The 16,778-nt window shown below is 43.4% G+C and overlaps 1 protein-coding gene across 8 annotated transcripts in view; it reads right to left on the bottom strand.

Moving 5' to 3' along the window:
* The window catches only part of LOC138949369 (spectrin alpha chain-like), a 90,524-nt gene that overhangs the window by 41,791 nt on the left and 31,955 nt on the right, over positions 1–16,778 (bottom strand). For all 8 annotated transcript variants that reach the window (XM_070321180.1, XM_070321179.1, XM_070321182.1 and 5 more), the window contains 13 exons: positions 13,388–13,456; positions 12,299–12,542; positions 10,796–10,986; positions 10,335–10,484; positions 9,224–9,316; positions 7,840–7,974; positions 7,358–7,503; positions 6,534–6,732; positions 5,850–5,957; positions 4,040–4,131; positions 3,674–3,818; positions 1,715–1,831; positions 1,173–1,337 (listed from right to left, as the gene is read on the bottom strand). In XM_070321180.1, the coding sequence (XP_070177281.1) occupies positions 1,173–1,337; positions 1,715–1,831; positions 3,674–3,818; positions 4,040–4,131; positions 5,850–5,957; positions 6,534–6,732; positions 7,358–7,503; positions 7,840–7,974; positions 9,224–9,316; positions 10,335–10,484; positions 10,796–10,986; positions 12,299–12,542; positions 13,388–13,456 (1,854 nt within the window). The remainder of the gene's footprint in view (positions 1–1,172; positions 1,338–1,714; positions 1,832–3,673; positions 3,819–4,039; positions 4,132–5,849; positions 5,958–6,533; positions 6,733–7,357; positions 7,504–7,839; positions 7,975–9,223; positions 9,317–10,334; positions 10,485–10,795; positions 10,987–12,298; positions 12,543–13,387; positions 13,457–16,778) is intronic.

The following is a 16,778-nucleotide window of genomic DNA, read 5'->3' as shown; positions in this document are numbered from 1 at the left end:
AAATGCTCAGGCCAAAAAAAAAAAATAGTCTGTTTACGGTAACCCGACCGACCCTATTTTTTTCGCGCGACCCTAGACTTTTTTTTGGCATTTGGGGGAAAAAAACAAAAAACAAATCTGTTGGTTTTTTTTTTGCAAAATAACGTAAAAATATGGTTTTTTGGGGGAAAAAAAAAAAAAAAAAAAATCCCGACCTACCGACCCTATTTTTTTGGCCTATGTTACTGTAAACAGACTTTTTTTTTGGGGGGCCTCATCATCATCTCTCTTTTTCCCTGTCTCTCTGAAGTGCACATAGACACGCACACACACATGTATAAACACATGTGCACACACACGCGCACGCACACACATGTTAAACACATGCGCGCACACACACACACACCTGACTATCACAATCATGTGTGGTAAATGTACACATCTTTACAGAATACAAGCCTCAGTTGGGAGTCACTTCTTACAAGTCACATCTTCACTAACAAATGGCTGCTCCTTGTATCTGCTGCCATGAACAACTCAGACATTCTGAAATTCTGCTCCCACCACCAACACCCTGACAGTAAATTATACTAAATACCAATGAAAATGCACTCATCAGAGAACATAAACGAACACAAAAAACAAGAATCCCTTTCCACACTTATGTCTTCTTCTCCAATGAAAAAGAACAGAAATAGGAAACAAAATAAGAAAACACCATTTTATTTCTGAAGAAGACATAAGCGTTAACACTGTTCCTTGTCGCTGTGTTTTTTTGGTCTATATTCTACCACGAGTTTATTTTATTTCTCATTTTTTTAATCACATCATCTCCCCTGCAGTCACTCATTTCACGTCCCCCTTCCAGACAGAAAACCCCAACCACAGACCACACAATATGATGGAGGGAGAGGAAGGGAGCAGAAGGGGGCTGGTGTCCGGGGGGTGGGTGGTGATTGGAGAATTGGAAATGGTTGGGTGGGGGTGGGGGCACACAAGCCCCCAGTGGGGTCCAAGGGATGGAGGCCCCTCAAACTGAAAATGGTGAAAACAAATCTCTGCATCCATTGTGGTTTTGTCCGTTATGCGGCTTGGATGCCAGGAGAATTGGACTGTGGACTGGGGTCAGGGGTCAGGGGTCAGGGGTCGGGCCAAGGGGACATAAGTCAACAAACGAGGGTCAAGACGTTTACCTGGTGTCTTTCCAGCAGAGCCTCAGCGCCGGTGACGTCCTTGGCCAGCTCGTCCGAGGACACTAGCGCCATCATGCTGTTGATCCACGAGGTCAGGTCGCGGTAGTCCGACAGGAAGCGCTGAAGGTCGTACGAGTCCAGCAGCTTGCCCTTGCGTGCGTCAGCCTGAAGGGGAGAAAAGAGACTTGATGAAAAGTGTTGCATTGGTGAGACTGGTTAAAAAGTCTGCTAACTGTCAAGTGGGGGCCTGGGGGTTGGGGGGATGGGGATGCAGAAACCCAAGAGGGGTCCTGGGCTGAGGTGCATGAAGCGTAACTGGGTGCCACCCAACTGGGTAGGAACAAGCAGCGGGGTCCGATTGGTTGAAATCGCATTAAATCGAAAATTTTAACCAATCCCACCCACAGCTGCGTACTACCAATTATGGTGACACCCAGTTTCGCTTCGTGCTCCTTAGCCAGCGCAGGTCTAAGTGCAAAAACCAGAAACTTTTGAAAACTATTTCACCACATGGTGTTATCGCAAGTTGAAGAGAAAATTACCTTGATTGTGAGCGAGTTCCACATCTGGTTGATCTCAGTCTGGTGCTCGTAGATGCTCTCCGCCTGGTCCGGGTGGGTCTGCATCAGGCGCTGAGCGTTGCCGTCAAGGTCACGCACCTGAACACACAATCACACTCTGTCAGGCACAGGTATACAAGTGTCCACACTGGACTGGATTGTACTCTATTGTATTGCATTTTAGTGTATTATAATATTGCTAATACAATTTTAATGCAGCGAAAAATACCCGCTCTACACAGGAAGAATCCAGGCTCTAGATTTTTTTTTTTGGGGGGGGGTGTGGGATTTTCTTCAACAATTTTTTCTTCAGGCAAGCACAGATTTATAATGACACATTTAACCCTTAGGCTGGTTGTCGCGACATATGTCGCGCTACTTTACGTATACTGTCACCTGGTTGTCACGACATATGTCGCGCTACTGGCTCCGTCTGTTTGGTCGGTTCCGATTACCTCCCATGGATGCGAAAACCTAATGACCGTTTTTCTTTATTTTTCTCTCTGTTAATTCACCAGTGGCTATGTAACATGTGTTACAGAATTGCACCAGTGTAAGGGCTAAAAGCATTGTCAGTGATAAGTCACAGCAATGACAGAGCTGAACACACATGTGATATTGGCGGGGATATAGCTCAGTTGGTAGCGCGCTGGATTTGTATTCAGTTGGCCGCTGTCAGCGTGAGTTCGATCCCAGGTTCGGCGGAAATTTATTTCACAGAGTCAACTTTGTGTGCAGACTCTCTTCGGTGTCCGAACCTCCCCCCCGTGTACACTACATTGGGTGTGCACGTTAAAGATCCCACGATTGACAAAAGGGTCTTTCCTGGCAAAATTGCTTAGGCACAGTTAATAATTGTCTACCTATACCCGTGTGACTTGGAATAATAGGCCGTGAAAGGTAAATATGCGCCGAAATGGCTGCAATCTACTGGCCGTATAAAATTTCATCTCACACAGCATCACTGCAGAGCGCCTAGAACTGTACCCACGGAATATGCGCGATATAAGACTCATTGATTGATTGATTGATTGATCGATAGATTTGTGCAAGGAGAAGGACAGTCTTTATCCCATGTACAAGCCTGGACACATCTGTCTTGGTGCTCCCAGCTGTAAATACACAAAGGACTGGGTGGCCCAGTGGTAAAGGGTGGCCGAGTGGTAAAGGGTGGCCCAGTGGTAAAGTGCACTTGCCTCGGAAGCGAGAGGTTGCGAGTTCGACCCTGGGTCGGGGCGTAAGCAATTTTCTTCCCCCTATCCTAGCCCAGGTTGTGGGTTCAAGTGCTAGTCTTTCGGACGAGACGAAAAACCGAGGTCCCTTCGTGTACACTACATTGGGGTGTGCACGTTAAAGATCCCACGATTGACAAAAGGGTCTTTCCTGGCAAAAATGTATAGGCATAGATAAAAAAAAAAAATTCCACCAAATACCCGTGTGACTTGGAATAATAGGCCGTGAAAAGTAAATATTCGCCGTAATGGCTTGAGATTTACTGGCCGATGTGAATGCGTGATATATTGTGTAAAAAATTCCATCCCACACGGCAGAAATTAATATGTAAAGCGCTTAGAGAACGTCAAGCGCTATATAAATCTCCCATATAAATAACGGTAAAAAGGTAAACGTAGTCCCATAACCATTTTCGGTCGTAGGGGAGCGAGATGTTGGAGATCTCAACAACTCTCAGGCCAGCTTAATGGGGGCGGTGCCCACTCCTCTCCCTCGCTGCTTTGCCTTCCTCGGCCCTACATAGGGTCAGGTACCAATTTCCAGCTGGCTGGAAAGTGCTCGGAAAAATCAGGTATTAATTTTGTATTCGCCCCCAGATCGGGATCGAACCCACGACCTCCAGCGTGAGAGGCAAGGGCTCTAACCACTGTGCCAATCTGGCTCCCACAGAGAGTGAGATACCTTTTAACATGTGAAACGTTCACCCACCTTCTCTCCGAGAGCAGCCAGGTCGCGCTCGACACCCTCGTGTTTACGCTGCAAGGCCTGCACGCTGGCAAGGTCATGGCCGTAGTTGTCGTTGTTCAGGGCTGCGTCTTTCTCGTTGATCCAGTCTTTTGTTTCATCGACTTCCCTGAAATTAGGAAGAACAAAAATATTGAAAGACTGTAGATGCAGCTATATCCAGTCCAACGAACCTCCCGAAATGACACAAAACTTTACAGTAAAAGACTGTAGATGCAGCTAACTGTTAACATGTTGTGGCATTTAGCGTTGAATTTTTGTCGTTTATTTTCACAGACAAGAATTCAGCATGCATGCAGCGAGACAGTGAGTCAATAAAGTGTGTGTCACCTGTGGTATCGCTGAACCTCGAAGGCGCTGCCCAATGTCTGTGCTCGCTCGGCCGACACCTGCTGCAGGGTCACCCACCGCTGGTTCAGTTGCTGAAACATCATCAGTAGGGTTAGAGCTATTTAGCTTCCCTCCGTTGGCAACACAACAACTAGCATCTACATTACGTCTTACTGATCAGAACTGCGACAGTCAAGATCCTCTCATCAATAATGGTTGTCTTTTCTCTCCTGTTATAGTGGAATCCCCCTTCCAACACCCCCCCCCTCCCCCCTCCCACCCCTCTAATGAATATCAGATTTCCCCCTTGATTTTACAGAATTTTTTTCCATAACATTTGTAAATTTATCCCCAAGTTTAGACTCCATGAAGACCTGATTTTCACCGATTTCTGGAGGCCTTGTACCCAGATAATGTTGCAATTTAGCATTTAAAAGGGGTATTTTGTGTTTCTCCTCAAGAAAAAAGATACATTTGCCGAGTAACTGGGGGGGACTTCTGGAACCCAAGAAACCCCTCCTAGATCCAGCCTTGCTTCTCCATAATCTGGCTCTTCTGACAGCATTTCTGTTCTTATGCAACGTCCTGACATGAACTCAACCAAAACCGTGACTCTTTCACCTGTCCCCTACCAGTAACAATTTGAAAACAAGGCACTTAAGACAAGATAAGCTGGGATTTTTATAACGTCCTGTGAGGTTACCCTCATAGAAATTCAGGTTACTTTCCTGTATTAACACCAAACAAGTCGCGTAAGGCGAAAATACAACATTTAGTCAAGTAGCTGTCGAACTCACAGAATGAAACTGAACGCAATGCAATTTTTCAGCAAGACCGTATACTCATAGCATCGTCAGTCCACCGCTCAGGCAGTGAAATTGACAAGAAGAGCGGTTTAGTAGTTGCGCTGAGAAGGATAGCACGCTTTTCTATACCTCTCTTCGTTTTAACTTTCTGAGCGTGTTTTTAATCCAAACATATCATATCTATATGTTTTTGGAATCAGAAACCGACAAGGAATAAGATGAAAGTGTTTTTAAATTGATTTGGAAAATTTAATTTTGATAATAATTTTTATATTTTTAATTTTCAGAGCTTGTTTTTAATTCAAATATAACATATTTATATGTTTTTGGAATCAGAAAATAATGGAGAATAAGATAAACGTAAATTTGGATCGTTTTTTAATTTTTTATTTTTTTTTACAATTTTCAGATTTTTAATGACCAAAGTCATTAATTAATTTTTAAGCCATCACGCTGATATGCAATACCGAAGTCCGGGCTTCGTCGAAGACTACTTGACCAAAATTTCAACCAATTTGGTTGAAAAATGAGAGCGTGACAGTGCCGCCTCAACTTTCACGAAAAGCCGGATATGACGTCATCAAAGACATTTATCAAAAAAATGAAAAAAACGTTCGGGGATATCATACCCAGGAACTCTCATGTAAAATTTCATAAAGATCGGCCCAGTAGTTTGGTCTGAATCGCTCTACACGCACGCACGCACGCACACACACACATACACACACACACACACACATACACCACGACCCTCGTTTCGATTCCCCCTCTATGTTAAAACATTTAGTCAAAACTTGACTAAATGTAAAAAAAGACAACTTGCAATGTGCCCTTGATGTATAAATAAGTACACCACACACGCACACATTGCTTGTCTGTTTTGTTCTTCTTTGTAGTTTATTGTTGCCCGTTCAAGCAAGTTACCCATGACATCAGCTGACGTCCTACGGGCAGCGAAAGGGTTATAAGCACAGCATTGCAAATTAAAGAGAAACGTGACTCACAGTGATCTGTTCGCGGATCTTCTCGGCGGCCTCGGTGTGTCCCATGGCGGTCAGTCGGTCAGCGATGTTGTTCAGCTCCTGCAGTCTCGCCTCGTTGGCCTTCAGGTCCTGTGCAGCAAATAAAACATCGTGAAATATTATTGAAAAGTACAAAAAGTCCCTGTCTCAATTATAAAGATCTTCTTACAAAGGCTTCTGTCCCGTCTGGGAAACTCATTGCATAGAAGTGTATAATTCAGGAAAAGTTTGTATTTATCTACTAAAATAAAATGAAAAATCGCTAAAAAAAGGTCTGTTAAAAAGTGTGTTACTTCTCTACCTGTCTCCTTCCTTGATTGCAGAAAGGTAATTTAATTGATAATTGGTCTTTTCTTGAGATAGCAGAATGCCATTTAATTTCCTCCCAAGTATGCAACATCAGTCACAAACACATGCCCAAAACCTCACAACAGTACAGTGGTACCCCCTTTTAAGACCTCCCAATTTAAGATTTCCTCATTAAGACCTTGCTTTTAAACTTTTCTGTTCATAACCTTCGTAAATGTACCCCCAAGTTTAGCCTCGCTCCTTTTCAAGACCCGATTTTCTCAGATTTTTTAAGGTCGTAAAATGGGAGTGCCACTGTAGTCAGGGCGGGGAGGGGTGGTACCAGTGTAATTAAAAGAGAAAGAGAAATGTCCTGACCTTCTGGAAGTCGTCAAACTTCTTCTGCATCTCCTCGACCTGCTCGAGGTCCTCTCCGACCTCCTCTCCGATCATGCTGTTCTCCTTTTCCGTGATCCAGGCGGCCAGCTCTGCTGCCTCACGCACCAGCTGGTAGGCCTTGCACGACTCCTTCACATTCTCGCGCCGCTGGTTCGCCAGGTCAATCAAGTTAGCGTACCTGGAGAGGGGACGATACATGAGTGTGAGAGCTGTGGGTGTATACGATGCTTAGAGGCAGAATAAAAAAAACAAGTCGCATGAAGCGATATAAAAACATTTAGTCAAGATCAACACCACAAACCAATCATCGCCGAGACTACATTCAGATAGTCTCGGCTAACCATACCAAAGACAGTGACGGGACACGCTCGCCGCCGTGAAGCACGCGTCCGTAGTACTTACTGAACCTATTTTCTTTCATTTTGAGCACATTTTTAGAGTATGTATATATTTTTGAATTTAGGAGAAGATGAGGAATACAATGCAATCAATTTAAAATCTGTTTGCGAAAAATCGATTTTAATGACAACTTTAATGAGCAAACTCATTAATTAATTTAAGCCTCCAAGCTGAAATGCAATACCAAAGTCCGGGCTTCGTCGAAGATTACTTAAAGACCTCGGTCATTCTGCCATAAGTGCAGGTGGCTGATTACACCTAAAGACGCTCACACTTGGGTAGCGCGACTCTGTTGCAGCTAGCTTTCCATTGGGAGAAAGCGACCCGAATTTCCCAGCGATTGGACAATTAAGTAATGAAAATGGGGGAAAACGTTTTAAAAAGGAAAGGAGATGGTGACTGACTGTGTCTCAATCTGGTTCTGTCGCACAGAGATGGTGAACTCGTCCATCAGGTTGTTGCGACTGGCTGACAGGCTGGGGTCCAGCTTCTTGACGTAGGCCGCTGGCACGAAACCCTGACGGTCGTTCACCTCCACCTTCCACCAGTCCTGAAACACAGAATGTTTCGATTGAACACCGGATTTCCTTTCCTTGAGGCATGCAAATGAACACTGGATTTCCCTTATCTGTGAGGCATATGACGGAAGAGGCTGACTAAAACTCATATTTACGTGGCTGGGTAAGACTACCAGAGTTCATGTCTGTGTGCATTCAATCGTACTTAGAAAAGGAATTCTTACTAAAATAAATATCGCAGTCTTGGAGAACAAGGCTGAATTGAGCAAAGACATAGACATAGCTGTAATCTTATATCACGATCAACAACTTCATAACGGTGTAACAGCACATGTAGATGAATGGACATGCTTCAAGATAACACCCACCTTGTTGTGACTGTTGAGAAGTGTAAGGACATCCCCTTTCTTCATGGAGATCTCACGCGGAGATTTCTCTGTGTAGTCATACAGCGCCATCACCTTCTCCGAGCCAATGTCGTCAATCACTGGCGCCTCTTGTTGCTGTAATAGATAAATAAACAAATAAACAAATAAATAAATAAATAAATAAAAAAACAAATAAATAAATAAATAAGTAAATAAGTAAATAAGTAAATAAATAAATAAATAAATGCCAGCATTGGAATCAGTCAAATTATTGTTTGGTTTTATCCAAAATTTGTTTCACTTAAAGTGATATTGAGACCACATTACTTTTGAAAACAACAAGCCTTGGGCTTTGGATAGTGTTTTGAAAGATGTTATGAAAGTCCGTTATTACAGTGAATCAGAATGTCCCAAACTACTCTTAAGTGATATTGTGATCATATACTATAGACACCAATTACCTTAGAAAACAGCAAGCCTTGGGCTTCAAACGGTGTTTTAAAAGATGTTATCAAAGTCAATTATGACAGTGTCACAAACTACTACAAAGTAAGGTATCCGTGTACACGAGACCTAATCACACATTTTTAGAGGTCTTAACTCACTATCTGACCAGGTACGGATATATATCTGTACCCACTCACTATCTGACCAGGTACGGATATATATCTGTACCCACTCACTATCTGACCAGGTACGGATATATCCGTACCCACTCACTATCTGACCAGGTACGGATATATATCTGTACCCACTCACTATCTGACCAGGTACGGATATATATCTGTACCCACTCACTATCTGACCAGGTACGAATATATATCCGTACCCACTCACTATCTGACCAGGTACGGATATATCCGCTCAGACTGTCAGCTTCAGTCGCTTCCTGTAACGTCCATCTAATGCCTGCATTCCAGCGTGTTGATACACAGTTACTACAATTCTGATGGACCCATGGGTGTTACTGGGAAAAATCAAAAAACCTGAAAGGCAGGGGTCCAAAATGCTCAAGTTTGAAAGAAAGTTTCTGGACACCGACGAAACCAAATCATAATAAGCAAGATGGCGGCAAATCCAAGGGAGCGAACCGAGAAAGCACGCGAACCGGTGTCAAAAGTCGGATCGGAACCGCTGCTCGTTATTTCAACTTAGCGAAACGAAGCTTTTTTTTTTTTTTTTTAAAACCCGGAAAACCGGAATTTCCGGCTTCAGATTTTTTCAAAAACCGGAAATCCGGCAAAAGCCGGAAGAGTAACACCCATGTGGACCTGCTGCAGCACAGCTGGTCTCGGCTAAAACAAACCTTGGTCAACATAGGTGGGGTAGAAAGCGTTAAAAGGGAGGTTCCATTGTATCCAAAAGAATGTGGATGATGACTCACCTTGCAGGACTGTGCCTGTTCACGGAGACCCTCGATGACAGCGCGGTATGCCTCAAGGTCAGCCATGAAGGCTTCGTGCTTCTTCAGCAAGGCCTGTGGAACAAAGAAACAAGTGCTGTGTTAGAAACTTTCATTGCAACTCTTGCTCATTCATCTCGGTCTTTTCTTCAGACATAGGAACAAGGATACTTGAAAAAGTCTGAAAATGGCCTATGGCAAGGGTGGGACAGAAAAATGTCATGCATCCTGAAGAATTTTAAGGGGGGGGGGGGGGGGTCTGGGGGCCCCCAGACGCTGAAGGATTTGTATAATTAACAACCAAAAAAAACGTCGCCACAGACATTACGAATCCGGATTTCAGGCATATACCAAAAGAATCCCACCCATGCTATGGTTTCAAAATAATACACTCATTCTGAGCATGGAGTGCAAAAACAGCTCTGAAATGATGTCTTCAATCTGACAAAAAAGTCTGATTTCAGCCAAAAGTCTGAAGATTCTCAGGCCTGTTTCTAGTTGCCTCTTATTAACCCCACAAAAATTAAACAAGAAGAGCAAACGCTCGATCGAGTCACTTTCGCACTTCTGAATATTATATGAGGCATCAGATGGACAGGAAGAAATTGCTATTCACAACACAATGAGTCACGTTCACATAAAATTTGAGCCCGGTCACTTTTATAGTTTCCGAGAAAAGCCCAACGTTAAGTTGTGTGTTGCCGAACAGAAAAGGCTAGTTATCTCCCTTGTTTTTCTGATAACGTTCGTAAAAGGCTACAGATGTAAATACTTTGATGTAAAGAATAATCCTACAAAGTTTCAATCACATCCGATGAACTTTGTCAAAGATATAAAATGTCTAATTTTTCCTTTGACGCTGACCTGTGACCTTGAAAAAGGTCAAAGGTCAACGAAACCATCGTTAAAGTGTAGAGGTCATTGGAGGTCACGACTAAACAAAATATGAGCCCGATCGCTTTGATAGTTTCCGAGAAAAGTCCAACGTTAAGGTGGTGTCTACGGCCGGCCGGACGGCCGGCCGGACAGACTAACACTGACCGATTACATAGAGTCACTTTTTCTCAAGTGACTCAAAAAATTAAAAGCTGACCTCGGCGGAGTCCTCGTCCTTGCCGTAGTCTGTGTTGGCGGCGATGGGCTCCTTCTCCCTCATCCAGGTCTCGGCCTCGTTGGCGTCGGCAAAGTACTGCTGGGCCTGCAGCGAGTCCTCCAGATCCTGCTTGCGCTGACCCGCCTTGTCCTGAAACCAGTTTGTTAGTCAGCCAATCAGTCATTCAGTGAATCAATCTATCCATCCACCCCCCCCCCCCCCCCCCAATCAGCCAATTGATCTCAGTTAGTTCATAGTTGATAAATCAATCAGTGAATCAATCTATCCACCCACCCACCCACCAATCCATCTATCAAATCAATCAATTAATCAGTTCTGACGCTCGATTCGGGGATTTGGATCCACACTGATAATTTATAGTTGAGAGCAATTTTGTCACTCAATCCGGGAATTTTAAGTATCTAGTTTCCATTAAAAAAAAAAGTCTTTCGAGAACCAACCTTGAGTTGGTGCCAGCGGTCCTGAAGGTCCTGGACCTTGCCCTTGATGACGTCCTGGGCGAAGTGTCCCTCCTTCAGCATCTGACCCCCCGTGGTGCAGACGTTCTGGATGCGCGGCTCGTGGCCCGTCAGCTCCGCCTGCAGCGCCTGGTGCTTCTTCATCAGGTTCTGAACCCCAATCAGGTCACGACCTGCACACACACACACAACAATGGAGATCAGCGTTTAGTGTTTGTGTAACTTTGAAACCGGGACAGTGGAGCCCTGCTTTTAAGGCTTCCAAAAATCTGAGAAAACCAGGTCTTAAGGCAGCAAGCCTTAAAATGGAGGTAAATTTACTGGGGTTGTGAACGAAACATGTGAAAAACTAAGGTCTTAAAAAGGAGGAAGACTTAAATCAGGGGGCAACAATCTTCAGAAAAATAAATCTTCAGGAAAATTATCGACTCTGTACAATTTTCAAGTACATGTAAACTTTAGAAACGTTTTTGCTTCCTACATTATTTTCCCTGCTTTTAAGGCTTCCACAAATCTGAGAAAATCGGGTCTTAAAAAGGAGCGAGTCTTAAAATGGAGGTAAATATACTGAGGTTTATGCACAGAAAATCTAAAAAAGCAAGGCCTTATTTAAAAGTGAGGGAGTCTTAAATTAGGGAGTCTTATAATGGGGTTCCACTGTATTGTGAAACCTGCTTTAAAGGCCTTCAACATTCTGAGAACATCATGAGAGGGAGTCTTACAGACTCTTAGTCAAAATTGAGGCAAATTTACTGATGTTATGAAAGGAATACGAGAAAGGGTCTTACAAATAAAGGGGGTGTTGTGTTATTCAATTGGGGGGGGGGGGGGGGGGGTCCCCCACTGTACTTGTGAACAGGCATGAAGCCAGTCCCCACTTGAAACTGGCCTTTCAATCATACCAGCCCCTCAGGTATTCACAGGTAACCAGCCCCTCAGGTATTCACAGGTAAGCAGGAGAAAGTTTTCACAAACTTAAAAGTATAACATTTTTTCTCAGGACCACTGACTGGAAAATAATACTGACACAATCACCTCAGCCTCCAAACCACCCCACCATTTAATCCCCCCCCCCCCCCCCTCCCCCTTCTCTCATACAGACTCCAACCCATGAAATACAACTGTTAGTGGAGGCAGTGATGGCTTCCTTCTCGCGAATCCAGTCCTCCTTATCCTCTTCAACCTCACTCCCCCCTCCCCACATCAATCAACCCCCTCAACCTCCCTACACACACCCCTATTGGTGGAGGCAGCGATGGCCTCGTACCCCCCCCCCCCTCCCCACATCAATCAACCCCCTCAACCTCCCTACACACACCCCTATTGGTGGAGGCAGCGATGGCCTCGTACCCCCCCTCCCCCCTCCCCACATCAATCAACCCCCTCAACCTCCCTACACACACCCCTATTGGTGGAGGCAGCGATGGCCTCGTACACCCCCCCCCCTCCCCCACACACACAAACACTCCACCCCACCACACTCACCTCTGTTAGTGGAGGCAGCAATGGGCTCCTTCTCGCGAATCCAGTCCTCCTCGTCTTCCACGTCACGCAGGAACTGCTGGAGACTCTGCGCCTCGGTCAGCTTCTGTTTGCGGGACACCAGGGGCGCCATCAGCTTCTCGTAGCGTTCCTTGACCTCCACGGCCTTCCTGTGGATGGTGTCCTTGTCAAAATGGTCGCCCGACGAGAACAGCGTCGCCTGCGAGTTGAGCGACTCCATGCGGTCCTGTTGGGAAACGAGAGTGGGAGTAGTTTAGTTCAGCAGTCCTCTTATTTTGTTTGGTATTTGGATCTTAGTGTTTTCAGGGATGTTATTATATCAAGTCTTATATCGCGCGCGTATCTCCAGACTCGGACTCAAGGCGCAGGGATCTATTTATGCCGTGTGAGATGGAATTTTTTACACAATACATCACGCATTCACATCGACCAGCAGATCGCAGCCATTTCGGCGCATATCCTACTTTTCACGGCCTATTATTCCAAGTCACACGGGTATTTTGGTGGACATTTTTTATCTATGCCTATACAATTTTGCCAGGAAAGACCCTTTTGTCAATCGTGGGGTCTTTAACGTGCGCACCCCAATGTAGTGTACACGAAGGGACCTCGGTTTTTCGTCTCATCCGAAAGTCCTAGCATGCACACAACGGTGTTCGGACACTGAGGAGAGTCTGCCGAAGGTGGAGGTCGAACCCACACCCATACCGCCCATAGGTTTTCAGGCCAGTGCTGCTACCGACTGAGTGATCTCCCAGCCCCTAAGGTACAAGAGTTGTGTGGTTCTCTTGACTGGAAACATGCGGTGACTGTTTGCTTATAAATGACTGTCTGTCCGTATGTCTGTTCCTTTTCATCTCTCACCTGTCACCCTCACTCCTTCAAACAGTTCAATCTCTCTGTCTCTCTCTGGATAGTACAGTGCGCACACACACACATAACACACACACACACACACACATAACACACACACAAGCTACCAATGGTGAACACAGAACTTTTGCTGTGAAGTTACGAGACAATGTACAGAGACAGACAGGGAAGAATTTAAGAGAGACAGTATGAACATACCTGATGGGCGACGACGTCGGCTTCCAGCAGTGCATGTCTCTTCTGCATGTTCTGAACACTCGTCAGGTCCTGCAAAAATATAAACAGCGCTCCAAAGTCAGAACATGACACATGGAAAAAAATCAAAAGAGGTGAAAAGCCCTGTATCCAAGTCTGTGCATACATCAGCCATGAAAAAAGAACTTTCTGTCGACATTGCAAGTGAGATCAAAGAATGAATTCCTCCCCTTACTTCCCATGGGAAAACATTATTCAATTCTGTTCACATTACATGTTAGTGCCAACTCTTTTTTTTACATGCAAATTAATCCCCACCTCCTAAAAAAATTAAAAATATATATATATATATATTTTTTTTTAAATAAATAAATAAATAAATAGCCACAACTATTCTATGTACTTCAACTTTCAATTTCTAAGAGTTAAAACTCACCAATGTTCATCTTACTAAATCTAACACAATACCAAAGTTACCAAAATAAAGTGCAGGTCTTGTGCCACAAGTAAAAGGTAACTGACACAAATAAAGAGAAGGGTCGAAAAAGTGATTTGAGAAACACAACCCAGTGGATCCATTCCTTTGCAACATCATCAACATCATCAACATCATCAACATCATCACAGAATGTCAATAAGGTAAAGATCAACATGGTCAAACCTTTAACCCCTTCACTGCCCACCCCGTATGTAATACGTGGTCATTTTCGGTTTGTCCTACGCCCATAACCGTATCTCATACATGTATGGGATTTGTGTCAACAACATTTCAGGACATTTCTGAAAACTAAATGGGAGGTAACCACTGTCCAAGTACTTGTAGGGGTTCTAAACACAGTTCTTTCCCATAGACCGTTCGGATAATGCTGTTATACTGTGGCAGTGAAGGGGTTAAAAATTCATATTCTCAAGCATTTTTATTTCCTCTTGCAGTTTTTGCCCCTAATAAAGTAACCACATGTTTTGACAACAACATATATCCCCCCGCCAACAAAAGAAACCTTAATTTTCATTTCCAAATTGTTAATTGTGGAATATGTTTCTTTTTGAGTACTGGAAACAGACAACAAACCTGTTCAGCTCCAGAAAAAGCACAAGATGCAAACAATTGTTGGGGTAAATTAATAAATAAAAACCCCAATCCACATCAATTGACCAACTCATTTGTGGATGAGTGCAAGATGTAAAAGTAATGTGCATCAACTAACCAAAATGAAGATGGGAAAATTGTTAAAGTTTCTTGTGTGAACATTGTGTTGAAAATTCTGTACATGAAGATTTCAAAGAAAAAAGAAAGGAAACATTCTGAAGTTTCTAGCTGAATTTTTTTTTTTTACAATATTGAATCTGAAGACAACAAACTCAGATGTACTTCATCTGTTTAAAATATTTTCTCTAAAATATATTATGGGAAAAAAAGATAACATTTGATGACATTTCTTTGCTTTTCTAAGACAGTTATGACAACCAAAAGACCAAAGATATTTACTGCAGTATCTCTTTCACTTTCTTCAGGTGTCAGCCCCACTTAAGTATATCCCTTTCATTACAGTCTGAGAAGAAGATAGCTTCAGATTATAATAAGCTGATGGCAGAAGTAATAATTACATGCCTGATATTTTTTTTATAAATACTTAAAAAGTATCTCTCAAAAGTTAAAAGCACTCTTTCAAAACATTGCTTCCCTTTTCCTTTCAAAGATACTTTTTATTTGTGTAACTTCTTTCATTTTCTTTTTAATCTGCGAGGACAGTGAACTAATCCTACAAGCTACTCCCGAACAGACACTGGACTTGTATGGCTGACAATACAACAAAGACACTTCAACCAACCATGGTGTATTTTGGACACAAACTTACAAATTGACACACAACTGTTTTGGTCCAAAATACACCGATACAACCACGGACAAATCCAGAACCAGGGAGCATTTCTAGTCAACGGACCATTGGGTACTAGCTGGTCAGATGGCAAACTGTAACTAGCCACCATCTAACGCTTCCTAATACAGTGGAAACCCCCCTTTTACCACTTTCACAAATCTGAAAAAATAGGGTCTGGGGAGTTTTAAAATGGAGGTAACTTTCGAGACGTTATGAACATAAAATCTGAGAAAATAACGTCTAAAAAAGAGTTAGTCTTAAAACGGAGGTAAATTTACAGAGGTTATGAACATTAAATCTGAGAAAACAGGGCCTCAACAGGGAAGAAGTCTTAAATTGGGGGGGGTGTGGGTGTGGGTGTGTGTGTGTGTGTTAAAAGGGGAGTTCCACCGTACCACAACAGAAGTCACAGGGTTATCAACGTAATACACATTTCATTCCTGACTTCATAAACCGGAACACATCTCCACCCTGAACTTAATAGTCCAGTCCTAGCGTACGCACATAACACTGAAAACAAGTGGTGGATTAAATCACAAGGGATCTCCTTCCAAACACCAGGGGAAGTCTGGCATAATATAAAAGCTGTGTTGACCATAACAGAGGCACACAAAGAAAAGCAGACAATTTACACGCTGAAGGTCAAAGCAAAATAAGTGACAAAAATTGAGAGAGAAAAAATACAAATTGAAAACACAGACACAAAATATATACACGTCAAGGTAATAAAAAAAGGAGAGATAGACAAAATGTAGATGAACAAAAATGACAGTAAAAATGGATGTCTACCAGAGCTGCTAATTTTGTAGTATGCAAAAAAACAAGCCGCACACTTTCAGATAATACAGCCTTTAAATATCTTCACAAGCAGAGTTCTTTTCTCAAGGTTTTTTTCCCCAGGAAAGCGTCTGAAGGCAAAGATACTTATTCAAATTTCAAGCACTGAAGCAGACTGTCTGCTGACGGGCGCAGTGGCGTGGTGGTAAGACGTCGGCCTCCTAATCGGGAGGTCGTGAGTTTGAATCCCGGTCGCTGCCGCCTGGTGGATTAAGAGTGGAGATTTTTCCGATCTCCCAGGTCAACTTATGTGCAGACCTGCTAGTGACTTAACCCCCTTCGTGTGTACACGCAAGCACAAGACCAAGTGCGCACAGAAAAGATCCTGTAATCCATGTCAGAGTTCGGTGGGTAATGGAAACACAAAAATACCCAGCATGCCTACTCAACAAAAGCGGAGTGAGCTGACTATGCTCTCAGAGTATAGTGTGGGGAACTCAAATGGGCAAACGAGCTCACACGTAACCAGAAAATTCTGGAACGCTGAAGAAGAAGAAGACTGTCTGCTAAACGCAAAAAGAACATCTGATCGTTTTCTTTCCTTTTCTGCTGTTACAAAGCCAGCTGTCTGGATAATAGGCGAATGTGCTTAATAAAATAAGGCAAAAGAACACAAAAACAAAATCTTGAAAAAGACAGAAGGGCGAGTTGAGAGAGTGTGAAGGGGGGAGAGT

Source organism: Littorina saxatilis, linkage group LG15 (assembly GCF_037325665.1).
Source record: "Littorina saxatilis isolate snail1 linkage group LG15, US_GU_Lsax_2.0, whole genome shotgun sequence".
NCBI classification, from domain to species: Eukaryota; Metazoa; Mollusca; class Gastropoda; order Littorinimorpha; family Littorinidae; genus Littorina; species Littorina saxatilis.
This window is presented reverse-complemented; position numbering and strand designations above follow the sequence as displayed.